Raw genomic sequence first — 16,861 nt, 5'->3', positions numbered from 1 at the left:
GATGTATATAGTGTGATAACTTCTTTTAGCAAAATGTTGAGTTTTTCCTCAATGTCAGCACAACTTGAACTTATCTTTAATCTGATCGATATTCTATGAGACCAGTTGACGTCAGAAACCCGCAACTGTCGGTAACTCGGAATACTGAATATCTTGATGCCTTAACCTCGGAAACATGTCTAAGTGGCGATGAAAGCCCAGTGACTTAGATATGCCAGTGATTGTGATTAATTCAGATTTATTCTAAAAGATCTGTAATCTTCGGAGTCCGCGGGTCAACCAGAAAGGTCGAACCTCAATCAATGAGCATTGTGGAGAAGGGATTTCACTCGGGGCCCGCGGACTCCGCGCAACCGGACTTGGCTCCATTTCCGGTTGTTATAATATTTCACTATTGAGCAAATTTATCTTAAGGTAATCTTCAAATGCCCGACGGAAATTATTCTTTCTTTTTACATATACGTCACTAAGCGCCGGTCTTATCATCGTGGATTCAAGTTTTTTGTATCACGAACTGAGACCCTGACTCGCCTAATGTGACATTGACTGGGACCCACTTTCGTGATATATGAACATGGGGTTAAGAAATCGACTGGGCTGGGAACCGACACGGCCAAAGCTTGTAGAGCTTAGATCGGCCAAATGGTTTATTATGTTCACGGTTTCCTTTGCGGCGTCTACGGTAAATCCCACTCCATGGTCTTATCTTTTCTTGCTGAGGCTAATCTGATGACTCGCATCAGGATATTTTTATGTATGGCTTGGTATGTACACCCAAAACGTTCAACCTTGATACTTTCCTATTACACATGCGCTAATTGTCAGTTAGATCGTACCTGTCACACCAACGGCTCTGGAACGCAAAGTTGGCATTCCCAGCGATAAGAGTAAGCTCAAGTGCTTGCCACTTGATACTGCCGGTTACTTAATCTGACAGAACATCTCAGTTCAATCATGGACCTCCATACTACTTGCATTGTACTCGGCAGCTTTGCTGGCCTTTTCTCGTTAGTAGCATATCACTATGACACTCGGGTTTTCACAGCTAACAATCCTCTTTAGCCATCGTGGGCTATTTAGCAGACCGATTTGAGAACCGTCGCTGGCCCCTTCTATTAGGATTGGCCGCGCTAGGCGCTGCAACAGCTCTACTGTGCATCGGAACAGATATCGCTCTTTGGATTGTCGGCCGTTTATTCCAAGGAGCGGCTGCTGCGGTCGTTTGGACCGTCGGGGTAGCTCTGCTGGTAGACACAGTTGGCAAGGATGGCCTCGGACAAGCAATCGGATACGTCTCAATGTCCCTGAGTATTGGCACGGTGGCTGGGCCATTACTCGGCGGTGTCCTTTACCAGAATGGTGGGTATTATTCCGTATTCGGTCTTGCGTTTGGACTGATTGGTATTGACATTTTCCTTCGCCTGGTATTGATCGAGAAGAAACATGCTGCCCGATGGCTATCTCCTGAAATGAGACCACTTTCACCTGCTTCAGGTCATCGCAAGGAGACTCTTACTGATAGAAATGTTCAATCACCCACGCCGGAACCTGTTCCGTCTATTGAAAATCCCGAGAAGCCGAAGAAATCCCGACATCCCTTGAAACAGGTAGCAACATTGCTTAGCTCGCCTCGTCTTGTCGTGTCACTCTGGGGATACTTTGTCGTTTCTCTGGTTCTGACATCCTTCGACAGTGTCCTCCCAATCTTCGTTGAGAATACCTTCGGCTGGGCGCAGACCGGCCAAGGACTGATCTTCATTCCAATCATGGTTCCTCACATTATTGACCCCATTACTGGTATCATCATCGATCAGTACCCAAAGTCTCCCCGATACCTAGTATCAGGCGCGTTTATCTGCGCTCTTCCTCTGACCATACTCTTGAGGCTCGTGAAAAATGATTCCATGCATGATAAGATTGTTCTTTGTGCGTTGCTCGCCATGATTGGCCTGTGCGTTGCTGTTTCCATGACTCCTCTGGTTACAGAGGTGTTCCATGCTGTCAAAGAGAAGGAAGACGAGTCTCCTGATAGCTTTGGTCGTGGAGGCGCAATGGCTTTAGCATTCGGCCTCTCGAACATGGGTTTTGCGACAGGCAGTCTGGTCGGTCCTTTCTTCGCCGGATTCATTCGCCAAAGTGCTGGTTGGGGTACTATGGGTTGGTCAATGGGCTTGATAACCGCGGTCTCCGCCATCCCAATCCTACTCTTTCTAGGTGGCTGGATTTTGAGAACCCCTCCTGCTAGCATTGAGCAGTCTGGTCCGGAGCCTGAGTGATTGGACTGCGGTAAATGCGATCAAGGAGGTAAATTGGGCCTCAGGGCTGAATCGGCTGATGAGCACCCACGGCCATTAGTGACCACATACATAAAATCTCTTCTCTGTATATAATGTATAGAACATCGCCCATCTGCAAATATTTGAAAAGATTAGCTGCATAATGAATACGATGAAATGCGAGCAACTTGAATGGTGACCTGTTTGCCTCGGGGAGGAATTAGTGCCTTTGTACCTAATAATTCAGGCCTCGGCGCATCCATCATGCACATGCACACTGGCATGTGGACCACATGAATCTATTTGAACAAGCACTTAAACGTTTCTTGCAACTATGACGATTTTCAGATGACGGAGACCTTTGTCATGCTACTAACTCTTATTCCCCAACCTTTTATATCCGATCCTTTGAGCCGAAATCCTGACAAACTCAACGCCTTCAATGTTCGAACCCCCACACGGTGGGTTCCCCCGCAAGAGCCCCACGCACTGAGAGATGGATCTTCCAAGTCTGGGAATCTAAGGTGGATATCCTCGGGAGTTGAAAGATTCATCATTAGCCGAGCATACATCCAACTTCAATTCTTGCTGTTGGATGAGTACGTTTACCTTCATTTACCACCATCACAATGACGTCTCCGGAAGTTCACCACGCTGCGCTGAATGCTACCTTCAAGGGAATTGAACGAAATGATAGAAGTTCGACAGTTCATCAATTCCTTGGAATCAAGTATGCGAGTATACCATCACGGTTTGAGAAAGCCGAGCCGGTGGAACAATTTGAGGGAGATGTTATAGATGCTTCGAAATATGGGTATGTTGAAAATTCAACCAGTATACACCGGAGATGAAAATTGGGTACTTGATCCTAATATTTAAATAGTCCTCGTTGTCCTCAAGTTGATGTGGATGTTCGCCACCTTCTTAGGATTCCAGAGGACTTTACAATTGCACCAGAGGCAGAGGATGAATTCGAGTGCTTGAATCTTGAAATTACCTCCCCGCCCATCTCCTCTACTTCTGAACCTCTGCCTGTTCTTGTCTGGATTCATGGTATGTCATTATTCATTCATTTGATAGACAGCACTGACTTTACTTAAGGCGGTTCTCAAATAGTGACTTTCTGTTCTGCAGCCTCCAAAATTTGTGGTAATGTTGAGAAAACGTCCATGGTTTCAACAAATTCTAATATAGTTGATCCCAGATCCCACAAAGCTTGTTGCGGACTCTATCCAAGCCGGGAAGCCTTTTATCTTTGTGTCAATCAATTATCGGTTGAATATATTCAGTTTTGGTGATGGCAAAGAAAAGAATCTTGCTTTGAAAGATCAGCGGATTGGTATCGATTGGGTTCGCAAGCACATTGCGTCTTTCGGAGGCGATCCCGTACGTCTTCATCACTATATTATCTTGGCTTTTTATTGACACTTCATAGCAAAATATAACACTTGCTGGAGAGAGTGCCGGGGCAGTCTACACGCATGCGCATCTGATTACTGGGCCTCCGGTCAAACGTGGCATCCTAGCATCTGGATCCTTGTACCTGTCCTCTCCACTGCCTGTGGAAAAGGGAGATGGGTTGATCAAGATTTTAGAAGCTAAGGTTGAGCAGATTTCCCAGGCATCACTGCGAACTGCCCCTGTTGCCGTCTTGCTCCAGGCATTGAAGAAATGCAATGTGAACACAATGTGGATTCAGGAAGAGGCTGAACTCGACAGTTGGGACAACAAACCAGAACAAGTTGACGAGCTGATGATAGGTGATACAGAATATGAGGTGATCATCCCTGATCTTCTAAGACCTATACTATACTAACAATTTTTAGTCCGTGATTTGGCGTAACGGAGCTGAGCTCTTAGATGGCGATACCATCGCTGCTGCGTTCAACCAGAACCAACAATGGGGATCTAAACTGCGAAAAATGTATCAAGTGACAGCGGATCGACCGACTGCAGCCAAGCTGGGTGCGTTGGACATTGTCAATGACGCACGATACACTCTCCCCGTTGAGGTAGTCTCACGAAAGCTTAGAGCTGCTAATAAGCTTGTCTACAATTATGTTGTCGACCAGCCTAACCCGTGGCAAGCATCCAGTCGAGCACACCATGCAGTGGACTTACTCTTCCTCTTTGAGGGCATTGACCTGGATTTTAATCAAGCTGCAAAGTTCGTGGCTCGAGAAATGCAACAGCGGTGGATGAATTTCGTGTCTGGCCAGGCACCCTGGTCAAAGGATAAGCGGTTCGCTTATGGGCCTGTAGGAGAATGCAAGGAAATCGATGAACAGCAATTCGCAGCTCGTCGACGTGTCGAGCACTGCAAAGTGCTCCAGGAAGCTGGGATTGACGTATACATGCCTATCCTGGCAGCTCTTACAGCTGGCCGGATCAGTCTTCTGAACTAGATTAGATACATAGAGACAAAAACCAGTCCACTTCGTGTTCAAATTCCGATCGGCACACTTATCCGATTATAATTCACTCTATCTAAAGAGGAGCTGAATCAATTACCAAAACCTTGCCACGGTCTCCCGTCCTATGTATTCACCGTCTATTTCATAGAGTGTTCGGCAGTTGCGCAATAACTTCATTCCCGTTCTCCCAAGCACGCGACCCACAGAATCAAACCACCTGAGCAGAAACTCCAGCCTCAATTTCATAGAGCTATGAAAACCTGTCCTCTCCACGCGTATCACCGCCTCCACCGTTACTCAGACCTGACTCATGTGGGGTCATTCCCGCGAATCCAATCGCCCTCGAATTTAAGCCTGGATTCGGCTTCCCCACTGGCCCTGTGCACGAATCGCGATCCACTATCCGGGGAGGCCGGCAAAGCGACCCTCTTACGACCTGCCGACCTCTATTCATTTATATGGTGTTTTGAGGTTGTCCGAGGCGATGCACCCCTTGGCTCAACTGAAACTCCATCTAGATGACGATGTCCCCATATTCTACCCGTCCGAGTCTCAGTTCTCCACGGATATGGACTCGTAATTCCTGTCTTTCCAAAGTCTATATCCGAAGGACTCGGACGTGACCCCACAAGCGATGGAGCTGTTCTTCGAAGTATATAGAAGCAGTGTCTCCCAAGTGTAAATAGCTATCGCGAAAGACTATTCAACATTTTCTTCTCCTCTCATCTCTTTGAGCTATACCTATTTCCCTATAGACAATGCCTTATACAAACGGGCACTCGGATCCCCAGGATTATCAAAAGATATTCCATTGGGCGGAGACACAGAAGAACGGGACGATTCCATCATTCCGCACAAGACACAATGACCCTTATCAGGTGGGTGATTCCATGTTAGATGCTATGAACGGTTCAATTGAAAATCAATAAGACTAACTCAATCTATAGTACCAAGCTGGTTTTGGCAACACGTATGTATCAATCTCCTGCATCTAGCGATTCAACTGGCTGATGTAGCCCAGATTCGAGTCTGAGGCAGTTCCTGGCACCATTCCACACGGCCAGAACAGTCCTCGCAACGTTCGATTCGGTCTCTACGCTGAGCAGGTTACTGCTACTGCTTTCGTGGCCCCACGACACGCAAATAAGAAAGCATGGCTTTACCGCGCCCGCCCTGCAGTCGCGCACCAGGGCTTTGTATGTGCTGCACTTACTATAATACTTTTTGAATTATACTAATATATTCACATAGACTGAGTTGCCAGACAACGAAGACACCGAGTCCAACTTCCTTCCCCTTAACCCTCGCATTCATGTTTCGCCCACACAGCTAGCATGGCACCCCTTTGACATCCCTGAAAGTGTTGATGTGGACTTCATCTCCGGTTTAAAGACTGTTGCCGGCTCGGGAGATCCTACACTACGAGAGGGTCTTGCAACCCACGTCTATGTCGCCAACACCAACATGACAAAGAAAGCATTCGTGAACTCAGATGGCGAATTCCTGATTGTTCCTCAACAAGGTGCCCTGGATATTCAGACTGAATTCGGTAAGATCTATGTCCAGCCAGGTGAACTCGTGGTCATCCAACGTGGTCTTCGATTCCGCGTGGAACTTCCAGATGGCCCCTCGCGTGGTTACATCCTAGAAGTTTGGGGAACCTGCTTTGAGCTTCCGGAGTTGGGACCCTTGGGTGCCAACGGATTGGCTAATGCGAGGGACTTCCTGAGTCCCGTTGCTCATTACGAAATCGCCCAAGAGCCCTGGGAGATTGTGTATAAGCTTGGTGGAAAGTTCTTCAAAAGTACCCAGAATCATAATCCATTCGATGTGGTTGCTTGGCATGGAAACTATGTAAGTGTTCATAATTTGATCCTGGACCACCATAACTCCCCAATAGGTATATGCTAAGACGTCATCCAGGTTCCGTACAAATACGATCTGACGAAATTTGTCAACGTTGGCTCAATCTCCGTCGATCACATTGATCCATCGATTTTCTGTGTGCTTACTGCCAAGTCTCGCGATCTCACAGCACCATTAGCCGATTTCCTTACTTTCTCCCCTAGATGGGATGTTGCATCCCGTAAGCACCACAATTTAACCCTTCGATGAAACAAGGCTCGCGATGTTAATTTTTCTAATTTTATCACAGATACATACCGGCCACCATATTATCATCGGAATGTGGCGTCCGAATTAATGGGCCTGATCTATGGCGATTATGGGGGCCGATCGGATGCATTCAAACCAGGCAGTGTATCATTTGAATGCGGCATGGTCCCTCACGGGGTGGCGTATGAAGAGTTCAAGGCAGCTAGCGACAACCAGCCTCCTGTCATGCAGATCTCGGAGGCGTCAATTGCCATCATGTTTGAGTCTAGCCGACCGTTTACAATTACTGACTATGCATGGAAGAGTGCTAAAAAGCACGAGCATGAACCTAAAATGTGGGATAGCTTAGTGGACAACTTTTCCAAGCATGCCAAGGAGGTTGAGGAGATTCTGGCCAGGGCGAAGAATTGAAACCTGTCCTATATTCCTCAAGGAGTATTATGAATGCAACCCTGGAGTATTCAAGATAAGCATTTCATACATGAATTTATGATCAGCCACGAACTATTGTTTTTTTCTTTGTTTAGTTTTAAAATTATTAGTCAGATGCAGTGGCATTATTTAAGTAACTAAATAACGAACTAGTGATGCATGCATGGACTACTTAGTTAGTGGTACTACCTACGGCCTACTCCGTACATGCCTGCAGCCCAGCCCCTCAACTGAACCAATTTTCTCCTTTATTCAGCCCCCGTGGACACTCGTCCATTTGCCCCTTTCAATCCTGGTTTACCTCTAGGGTGATGAGGTTCTGATGTCGACCATGGACTTTCAGGACTAGTCAACCTGGTCACACAATTCTAAATTCCACCAGTCAGAATCAGAGAGGAAAGATAGACTGACGTCCTTATACAGACGATGACGAATTTCTTTATTTTGATCGAGATCAAAACAAACTAACGATACGAAACCTTGGAAATAGCTCATAAGTACTCCCTTGTCACGGAGATCCCGAGAGTACTCCATCTACCCCTTCTTTCCGGTCATTTGATTCAATCAGGATTCAGAATTTATACACTGGATCCTCTATCTTTTCAACTGAGACATGCTCACTTGCATTGAGAGCGAAATACAATCCTGTTGACTCTTTACTCTACGCTCGTCTGATCAAGTCTGATCCATTGAGGATCAAAACATCTATAAATACGGGGTTCGGCCCAATCGGGGCTTCGCTCTCCGAGATATTTGTAGATCGGACAGCGAAGCACCGACACCCCGACCGTCCATTGATTGCAATTGACTGCCCGCAGGTGCAATTAACCTGTATATATTTTAAACCGATCACGGGAATCCCCCCCTCTTTCATTTTCATTTCTGCATCTATATTCCCTAATTCCTGTTCTTTTGACCCACTTAGTATTATCCCACTGGACCCCTGGACGGGTATCGGTCTTTATCGGGCTCCACGTTAGCTTCGGATTTACCAATTAAGGACTAGACTCAGTAGTATACACGGAAAGATGTACGGAGTTGATATTCACATATATGCAAGATCAATGCATATCGAATTTAGAAAAAAAACAAAAATCTTCTCTCTCTTTTCATTTCTGGTTTTTATTATACATATTTTCTTTTATTCTGCCCTATGAAATCTCACCGCATAAAGACGCTTCCCTAAATTATCCGCTATATACCTTCATTAATTCATTTCGTCACTTCTATCTGTCTCTCAACACCTTCACATCTCCTCACCCTCTGATTCGGGAACTCAGATTCCTTCTCTTCAGTTTTTATACATATCATCCTCAATAATAATTCACTCTCACCATGGGTGGTGGTCCATACGCTTCAAAGGTGGCCGCGTTGGGTGGACACCCAACCAAGGGTCTCGATGTCCCTATTGATGCTGTTTACCTGGCTCTATTCCTCTTTGCCGGTGCCGGACATATGAGACTTTACATCATGAACAAGAAGAGAGGGCATAAGTTCATTCCTTCAGCTGTGACATTCGGTTTCTGTATGTCCCGAGTGGTAGCCAATATCATGCGAATCGTTTGGGCCTGTTACCCGAGTAATGTCAGTGTTGGTATCGCTGCATCTGTCTTTGTCGCTGCCGGTATTCTGCTTTTGTTTATTCTCAACCTTATATATGCCCAGCGCATGCTCCGTGCTGCGTTCCCAAAAGTTGGATGGTCACCTATTGGATCATGGCTCTTCAAGGGAATGATCGCTGTGGTCCTTATCACCCTGGTCATGTTGATCACAGTTCTTATTCAGGGTAGTTACACCCTGGATATGAGCATCCTGCAGATTGACCACAAGATTCAGCTGTACGGTGTCGCCTACTTCGCTGTTATCGCTTTCCTGCCACTCCCCATCACAGCACTTGTTTTGATCTTCTCCTACGGAAAGCAGGTTGAGTCCTTTGGTTCAGGTTCTTGGGCTGCAAAGGGTGCCATTGTTCTTACTGCTGGTGTCTTTCTCTGCCTCGGTGCTTCCTTCCGTGCTGCAACAAACTACTTGCCTACCCACCTGGCTACCGATCCGCCCGCCTATGATTCCAAGGCTTGTTTCTACGTCTTCGATTTCGGTATCGATATCTGTGTCGTCATCTTCTTCCTCGTTACTCGTGTTGATCAGCGATTCTATGTGCCTGATGGAAGCTCCAAGGTTCGACACTACCGTGGTACTGGGGTGGAACAAAAGGATGGGGTTTCGGAGAATGCCTCTATTGAGCGAAAGGAGGAGAAGGATGCACCCTTCCCCGAGGCTCAGGTCTAGATGTGACCTGGTTTGTGAAATCTTCTGAACAGTTTCAATCTTGAACAGATGTGATGAGGTCGCCGTGAATAAAGAATGACCTTGATTGATTGTTTTTTTTTTCGGCGTTCAGCGTATCGTGATGGAATCATGGGGTCTTCGAATCTCAACCTTGCATGTGCATAATGTACTATTAATTTTTATTTGAGGTCATAACGAATCTCATATTTTTTAATACAACCTGGTTCGCATTGTACCTTTAAGGTGCTGACATCTTTCAAGATCATCAAGTTTGAGCATAGTGTCACATACACGTGGAATCCTCACATGGATTACGCAGTAAGCATCGACAGGCCTAGAGCCCTGCAATGTGTCATGTAGGAAAGGCAAAGTTATACAAGTCTTATTCAACTGCGTGGCTTAGAATTAGTATTAGTATTATGCGTCATGCATTAACCTGGTTAATTTCTAGGGTCCTTTTAAACTCCGAATCCGAGTCTCCAAAAATTGAATAGAAATACATCAGATTCAAGGATAGAGCTGATATCCTAGAGCTTATAATTAAGAGTCAATCTCGCAAAGGGTCTTTTATTTTCATGATTGGTATCAACAGACGGCCAGGCATCAAACCATACAAAATTAAGAAGGCAGCGAGAGCCCTGTTCGCATACAGCTCCTTCTCTCTGCCAGCCCTGCATGCCTTTGAAGGACAAAAAATGAGATCTATCACAGGAAATAGTCTGGTGTACGTCTCGATACCATGGGTTCGCCTGCTCGGGGGCAAGGGTCAAATTGTAGACTAGAAGGAAAATATTAGTTGATAAGCACTCAAGAGGAGCCCCGGAGGTGGAATAAAACTCACAATGTGTACTTCAAATGCTCATCAATCTCCATAATGGCGGCCTGGTTTCCACAGCGGTAACAGTAATTGGGTGCTAAGAGGAACAGTCAGCTTCCGCCACTTTCACCATCAACCTTCATCGATCTTCGAAAGCATACCTGAGAAAATAGTAACCACGTTGCGATCCTGCGACCAATTATAACCTTCCATCACCAGCTGGTGAGCTCGTGCAACCAGAGTCAAGCCGTTGTTGTGGTTGAACGCTTCCGAAATGTCTTGTCCGAATGTGTACCCCGCACCGCGAGGCGAGATTCCCCAACCGCAACGATCATCTGGATCACTCCACAGAAGATCACACATAGGTCCCTCATGCGGAACTTCTTGAATACGGTCCAGAGATCGAATGTTGTCAAGGGTATCAATGGACGGGCTCAGCCCACCGTGCAGACAGAAGATCTGGTTTTCAATGAGAGCTGTGAGGGGAAGGTAATCGAAAAGGTCGGTGAAGTATTTCCACACATTGGCATTGCCATATTTGCGGAGACACTCGTCGTAGAAGCCATAGACCTGAGTGATCTGGCGAGATTCGTGGTTTCCACGGAGGATGGTAATACGCTGGGGGTAACGGATCTTCAAGCAGACCAGCAGAGTCACGGTCTCGACGGAGTAGTAACCTCGATCTACGTAGTCACCTATAAAACGGGCGGGTAAAACCCTATGTATTAGAATGTTGTTTTTTTGTTGTCAATATGGGATCGAACCGCGATCCCCGGAATGATCCACCATATATCACTTACCCATGAAAAGATAGTTTGTGTCGGGATTGGGACCGCCGATGCGGAAAAGTTCCATTAGATCGTGAAACTGGCCGTGAATATCACCACACACTGTGACGGGGCATTTCTATGGTAACGGTCAGCGGATAGCTCGCGGTGGGGTCAACCTGAGCCCGCCCGGAGGCAAAAGCTTTAACACGTACCACTGGCTGAACATTTGATTCCTCCTGCAATACCTCTCTGGCCTGCAAAGTCATAAATCATTAATTTACTATGATCCATTAGACTTTCATAGTAATAAAACCCACCCGATCGCACAGCCGTCGGACATCTTCTTCCGCTAATTGCTTGCATGTCATCAAACTCTCGATCCACCCATCCAAAGTCGGTATGGAACCAGAATCGGTTACAGGTGAAAGGTGGTGTGGCTCGGGCGAGCGCGCCGTATCAATCTCCATGTTATTATCCATGGTGGGCACAGCTGGCGTGAATAGGAGGAGGGGCCAGCTGGGGGAGGGGCGGTCTCGTGAGAAGGTAGGATCTAGTGGCGGTCGGCGGTGGGCAGGGTCAAAGGTGAGTCAACAATCGAAAAGAGTCAATTCAAAAAGAGCATAAAAGTTCCCCAAGGTCGACTCAAGGGATGAGGGATGGGGAAGAGGTTGGAGGGGTTGGAAACAAGGAAAGGGAGAAGAGATGCGGGAAGGTCAAGTTTGGAGTTCATATTTGCGCCACAGTTAGCCACACCGCTTCTCACTACACCCGTCATGAACATGAGGCGGTGCAATTATATCCACTATATGTATTACTCGAGATTCAATGGACAAAAGAAATCCAGTCTTTGTAATTAATTGAGCTGAAGGAGATAATGGAATCCCGCTCCATTTTTAGAAATATTTCATTGATTGCCATTTCAATTTATCGTTACTGGTCATAATAGAACAAAGACCGCTCATATCTGGATATTCCCGGTCTGGCTAGGAATTCAAAGCATGCTTAGCACTTAGAGAATACCACCACCTCCAAATCCACCGCCAAATCCGTCAAATCCTCCACCGGGTCCACCAAATGGGCCTCTATTACGACCAGAGGGTGCGCCACCTGGTCCAGGAGGGTCATATCTAGCTCCTGGTGGTGCACGAGGATCATACCCACCAACACCACCAGAACCACCAAAGAGGGGATCATCAAAGTTGGGATGCATACCACCACCACCAGATCCAAAGCCAGGGCCCATGGGTCCTCGAAGTGGATCGTGAGGTCCCATTCCTGCAGGGTAGAGGTCTCGATCTCCGATGTTATAGGGGCTTCTTCCACCAGGGAACCCGGGAGCCATTCCACGTGGTGGTCGGTTGATTTCATACTCATCCTCAAATCCCGGCGGAGCGAAGTCACCAGGTGGAACAGGGCGACGGGGAGCAGCGGCCAGAGGATCATCGAAGGGGTATGGACGAGCAGGTTGGGGCATCGGATCATCGCGCAGGGGATCTCGGCGTGGTCTGTCCTCCGGCTGTTGGCGGAGTGCTTCCTGGAACTCCCGACTTGAACCTTCGTAGCCTTCCTTGTAGAGTCCTGGGGCGAGCTTCTGGATCACATTGATTTTGAAGAGTCCGATAAGGTCATTTAGACGGGCCGACGAGATAAATACGTTTTGGAGAGCACTTGTAAGATCTTCCGTTGATGGTATCGGCAGCGCGGACTCGGAGATATAGTCTTTCACGGGGAGATCGAATGAACTGGTACGATCGTCGCCCAGCGCTAGGGCCATCACAACGGCATTGTTACCAAGTCGACTCACTTTCAATAGGTATTGCATCGAAGACTGTTCGTGGGCATATCGAAAGGCAAAGGTAGAGTTAGTATTCCATTCCGCGGGCAGGGTGGGCGTTTCTTTAGAGGATTCTATTGACAATTATCATTAGCTATTCTGAACGGTAATAGTTCATAAAAAAGGTAGGTACCTATGTTATGATCTTCACCGAGTCCCACCAGCCTGAAATCCACCGCTGCCATGCAAGCATGGCCAATCAGAGCAACGGCTTCAAAGGGTGTTTTGAGACTCGGTTGGTCATCACGTAGAGCTTTGACTGCGAGCTCCAGAACATGGTCCGGGCTCAAAGGATTTGCGCTCGACATTTCTTGTAGACCGATGTGGTTGTAGATGCAATACTTGAAAGAGAGTAATCGGAGAAACACAAGGGTTTAAATATTGTGGTTAATAACCTGGAGGTAGCTAAGATGACGACAAGCTGAGCCCCACGCGTCAACAATATTCCGAAAGCTTGGCATTGCCTTATCGCATATCGCTGCCCTACGATGCCTTACGAGGCGTTGTAATTAGATTATCTAACTGGTGGATTTATTGTGAAGTAGACTAATTTCGGAGTCCCCGAATCCTTCATTATACATGATAAGGAATGTTTCAGAGAAGAATAACCGACTATCACAGACCACAGCAGGAATTCTTCCTTACTGTCTTGACTACCATAAAGAGAGCTCAATGAGGTCACAGCTGAAACTAACCATATTTCCATGCCTCACATTGCTCGCTTCTGATAGGAAAAGACCTCAGCAAGCGAGACTCTCATGAGTACAGTCTAGTAGCAACCACCCGCAGTGCAAGTAAGACCGGAACAGCACTCTTCAGCAGTGCTACCACAGGCGTACCCCTGAGCAATACAACGCTGTTTTGATCGAATTTGTCAATGCAAGTCCACGACTCACAGACTCTTTGGATCTGGTTGAACCTTACCTTTTGCAAGAAACCGCTCATCTGATCACGAGCCTCAACCTGAGGCATGGCGAAGGTAGAGCCAACAAATGCAACAATGATAAGGCTGAACAGCTTCATTTTGCAGGTTACAAGGAAGTTGTAGGAGGTGTGTAGAGGCTGATGGTCTGCGAATTCCAAGTTCAATGTATTGATTTGAGCTTTTTCGAGTTCGAATTTAAAGGTTCATGACAGGCGCTTTATATAGTCCGATATTCCCATAGTAGCCTACGCTCAAGTACTTTGAACCTGAAAGTCCCGCACTCACATACGGTTGCAATATCAGTGGCAACTTCTCTAGGACATGATGTGCATCTAATGGTTTCCACAGGGGTCGGGGTCGGGGCCGATGTTGGGGCTGGGGGCCAGGAGCCTTGAAGAAAATGGATAAACAGTCCAATTGGAATCACCACCAAACCCAGTTTGATCCAAAAACCGCACGGAAGTTGATCTCAGCTACGCCAGGTCGACTGGACCCTGATGCAACGCTGCCGATCAATCATGTACATGTGGAGAAGAGCGTCCAATGTGTTGGTATTTGCGCACGGAAGCAAAACGCGGAAATGCCAGTGCATTCCATTTCAGTCGGCACCTCGATACATCTAGGCTCAAGCAGAGCAGATTTAAACCTGACTCTAAAGCGCAAATATTGAGGCCTTCTAAAATTGCTATGAATGGACTGTTTCGCAAATTTCAAGGGGATCATGTATTGTAACAAAGTAATCTGCCAGGATATCTACAGCATAGCCTTAGGGAAGTTCTTTACCGCTTGACGAACTCCCAAATCAGCAAGGATCTCCTCCGTTCCACCCAGAATAGCATCGAACTTGTATCCACGGTGGAAACCTTCCACGACCTTACCCATGCCTGATTGTGTCAGACCACGTCCACCAAAGATATTGACAGAGTGATCTGCGATGTCATGGGCAGCTCTTGTTGCGCTCGACTTGAGCAGGCCGATTGGTCCAGCCAGGTGCTTTGCCTGCTCGGCATAGCTCAGATTACACATTTGGTAGGCAATGGTCTCGAGCCATGACTGGTGTGATTCGACGAGTGAGATCATGTGTGCAAGCCTGAGGGAAAGAGTGTTGGTTAGTTTGGTGTAATACGTGTAAATTTTGGAGATCAACTCACTTTTGACGCATGACAGGTTGCTCGATTAATTTCTTTCCGAATACGATACGTTGGTTGCACCACTTGAGACACTCCTCTACAACCGTTCTTGAAAAGCGGATCACAGCACATGACATGTAGAACCGTTCGTGGTTGAAGTTTGACATAATCACAGCGAATCCTTTGTGTTCTTGTCCAAGAATGTTGGTCACTGGGACTTTGACATTCTCAAACTGAACGAAGGCAGTACCGGCTGCAGTGGAGTATGAGGTCTTAATCTGCTTGGTCTCAACACCGTCGTCACGAGGGATCAAGAGGACTGTGAATCCCTTCTCTGTCTTGCATCCGGTCACGAAATAGTCTGCGAACATGCCGTTGGTAATCCACTTCCTTGAGTAGAGTTAGCAAAGGCCAAAAATATGGATAATGGAATTTGGGACTGACTTGGTTCCATTAATAATGTAGTGCTTTCCATCTGGCGTCTTCTCGGCGGTCGTCTTCAGACCCGCAACATCACTACCGGCAAAAGCCTCAGTGATAGCAAGACACATCTTCTTCTTGCCGGAGAGGACTTCTTCGGTAACTCGCTCTTTGAGTACAGGATCTCGGAGCCACTGCTGCACGGCTGTAAGACTAATAGTCATACCAGCCATATTGCCATCCTGAAAGCCTAAACAAACATTAAAATCCTCAATCCACCTCATCTCAGTGGAAAGGAACCCACTCACCTCGGGCATTAGAGCGCACGCCCTCCTGAGCGACAATCATGTCATGGAAATAATCAAAATCCTTTCCATCAACAACTCCACCCATGAGTTTCCGACCATGAAGATGCTTTCCAGGACCAAGACGCATAGCCAAAATATTAGTTTCAGCCATACGATCAATCAACTCCTGACTGATATAGGTACCATCGCTCTCCTTCTGTTGGGCTTCAGGTGTAGCATATTTATCCGTGAAATCGCGCAGAGCCTGCTGCAATCGACGGTGACTATCCTTGAAATACGGACTCTTAAACTCGGGGCGCAACCAAAGTGGTTCCGCATATGGCACAGGACTCAAAGCTCCAATCTTAGGCTCAATAACTTCAGGTTTCTCACCCTCGATCGTTCCAATGCACAGCTGGTCTCGATATTTCTCTAGAACCTCCTGTCGGTGAAGGTTGTAGAAATCGGCTGTGGCGTCTTGTCCGGCCACCTGGTTCAGGACCACGGACCCACCTGGGTGAGCGTCAAGGAAATCGGTCAGATCATATACTCGGTGGTCGATGATGCACCAAAGGGAGTCTTCGGTGTTGTGTTTGGCAACCTCAGCTCGGGTGAGGATTTCGGAAGGCATAGTGATTAGTTGGGTGAATGAGGTGGTTAGAAAGAGAGAAGGAGTGCGAGGTGGTGAATACCCCAGATTCCTGAAACGCCAATCACACGCGTGGTGATTTTCAGCCGAGGCCCGAGGATTGGTGATGTAATCTGGTTATCTTCATTTATGGCATGATTACTGCTGATCAATGTCTTAGTTTCAATTGGAATTTATTATTCTAGTAAATGAAGTCCGAGTGTTAGAACTGGTCGACATTTCTTCGCAAATCGGAGTTGGCGGAATATTAATTGGTAGATTGCATCTAAGCACATACAGTACTCGTGGGCATGATCCACCTGGGCACAGGCACATGCACTTGCGCATGTGATTGTTCATAGTATAATGGGAAAAAGAAATGAATGAAGTTAACTATTATGCAATGAGAAAAATTTAGTGATTAGATTTAATATCTATCATAATGTTGTCAATGGTCTTCACGGTGTAGAACTTGAAACTGATATGTTTGTAGAAGTAGGTTTATGCTAATATGGATAGGTTCA

At 46.7% G+C, this 16,861-nt stretch overlaps 8 protein-coding genes across 8 annotated transcripts; 4 read left to right on the top strand and 4 right to left on the bottom strand.

The window, feature by feature from the left end:
• Window positions 1-574: 574 nt before the first annotated feature.
• Window positions 575-2,276, top strand: N7483_011822 (MFS transporter; the record flags this gene model as incomplete). The annotated part of the gene is made up of 5 exons (XM_057095249.1): window positions 575-682; window positions 744-764; window positions 830-887; window positions 948-1,007; window positions 1,063-2,276. 5 exons carry the CDS (start codon window positions 575-577, stop codon window positions 2,274-2,276), a joined length of 1,461 nt encoding a protein of 486 aa, XP_056941220.1.
• Window positions 2,277-2,905: 629 nt separating this feature from the next.
• On the top strand, window positions 2,906-4,681 carry N7483_011821 (uncharacterized protein; the record flags this gene model as incomplete). Its single annotated transcript, XM_057095248.1, has 6 exons — window positions 2,906-3,090; window positions 3,160-3,329; window positions 3,378-3,425; window positions 3,481-3,662; window positions 3,712-4,053; window positions 4,103-4,681. 6 exons carry the CDS (start codon window positions 2,906-2,908, stop codon window positions 4,679-4,681), a joined length of 1,506 nt encoding a protein of 501 aa, XP_056941219.1.
• Window positions 4,682-5,448: 767 nt separating this feature from the next.
• Window positions 5,449-7,216, top strand: N7483_011820 (putative homogentisate 1,2-dioxygenase; the record flags this gene model as incomplete). The annotated part of the gene is made up of 6 exons (XM_057095247.1): window positions 5,449-5,568; window positions 5,638-5,660; window positions 5,712-5,886; window positions 5,942-6,544; window positions 6,614-6,776; window positions 6,846-7,216. 6 exons carry the CDS (start codon window positions 5,449-5,451, stop codon window positions 7,214-7,216), a joined length of 1,455 nt encoding a protein of 484 aa, XP_056941218.1.
• A 1,356-nt stretch (window positions 7,217-8,572) lies between these two features.
• Window positions 8,573-9,526, top strand: N7483_011819 (uncharacterized protein; the record flags this gene model as incomplete). The annotated part of the gene is made up of 1 exon (XM_057095246.1): window positions 8,573-9,526. The coding sequence occupies one exon, from the start codon at window positions 8,573-8,575 to the stop codon at window positions 9,524-9,526; it is 954 nt and encodes a 317-aa protein (XP_056941217.1).
• A 705-nt stretch (window positions 9,527-10,231) lies between these two features.
• N7483_011818 (serine/threonine-protein phosphatase) lies at window positions 10,232-11,592 on the bottom strand (the record flags this gene model as incomplete). The annotated part of the gene is made up of 6 exons (XM_057095245.1): window positions 10,232-10,304; window positions 10,368-10,440; window positions 10,505-11,038; window positions 11,144-11,249; window positions 11,326-11,367; window positions 11,431-11,592. The coding sequence occupies 6 exons, from the start codon at window positions 11,590-11,592 to the stop codon at window positions 10,232-10,234; spliced, it is 990 nt and encodes a 329-aa protein (XP_056941216.1).
• Window positions 11,593-12,122: 530 nt separating this feature from the next.
• On the bottom strand, window positions 12,123-13,255 carry N7483_011817 (proteasome inhibitor PI31 family protein; the record flags this gene model as incomplete). The annotated part of the gene is made up of 2 exons (XM_057095244.1): window positions 12,123-13,021; window positions 13,081-13,255. The coding sequence occupies 2 exons, from the start codon at window positions 13,253-13,255 to the stop codon at window positions 12,123-12,125; spliced, it is 1,074 nt and encodes a 357-aa protein (XP_056941215.1).
• Window positions 13,256-13,716: 461 nt separating this feature from the next.
• On the bottom strand, window positions 13,717-13,970 carry N7483_011816 (uncharacterized protein; the record flags this gene model as incomplete). Its single annotated transcript, XM_057095243.1, has 2 exons — window positions 13,717-13,803; window positions 13,872-13,970. The coding sequence occupies 2 exons, from the start codon at window positions 13,968-13,970 to the stop codon at window positions 13,717-13,719; spliced, it is 186 nt and encodes a 61-aa protein (XP_056941214.1).
• Window positions 13,971-14,625: 655 nt separating this feature from the next.
• Window positions 14,626-16,340, bottom strand: N7483_011815 (acyl-CoA dehydrogenase family protein; the record flags this gene model as incomplete). Its single annotated transcript, XM_057095242.1, has 4 exons — window positions 14,626-14,962; window positions 15,024-15,392; window positions 15,447-15,672; window positions 15,731-16,340. The coding sequence occupies 4 exons, from the start codon at window positions 16,338-16,340 to the stop codon at window positions 14,626-14,628; spliced, it is 1,542 nt and encodes a 513-aa protein (XP_056941213.1).
• Between the last annotated feature and the right edge of the window lie 521 nt (window positions 16,341-16,861).

The sequence above is a fragment of the Penicillium malachiteum genome, assembly GCF_028827825.1.
Source record: "Penicillium malachiteum strain IBT 17515 chromosome Unknown utg000005l:1.0-9002435.0:326005.0-9005861.0, whole genome shotgun sequence".
Taxonomy (NCBI): domain Eukaryota; kingdom Fungi; phylum Ascomycota; class Eurotiomycetes; order Eurotiales; family Aspergillaceae; genus Penicillium; species Penicillium malachiteum.
This window is presented reverse-complemented; position numbering and strand designations above follow the sequence as displayed.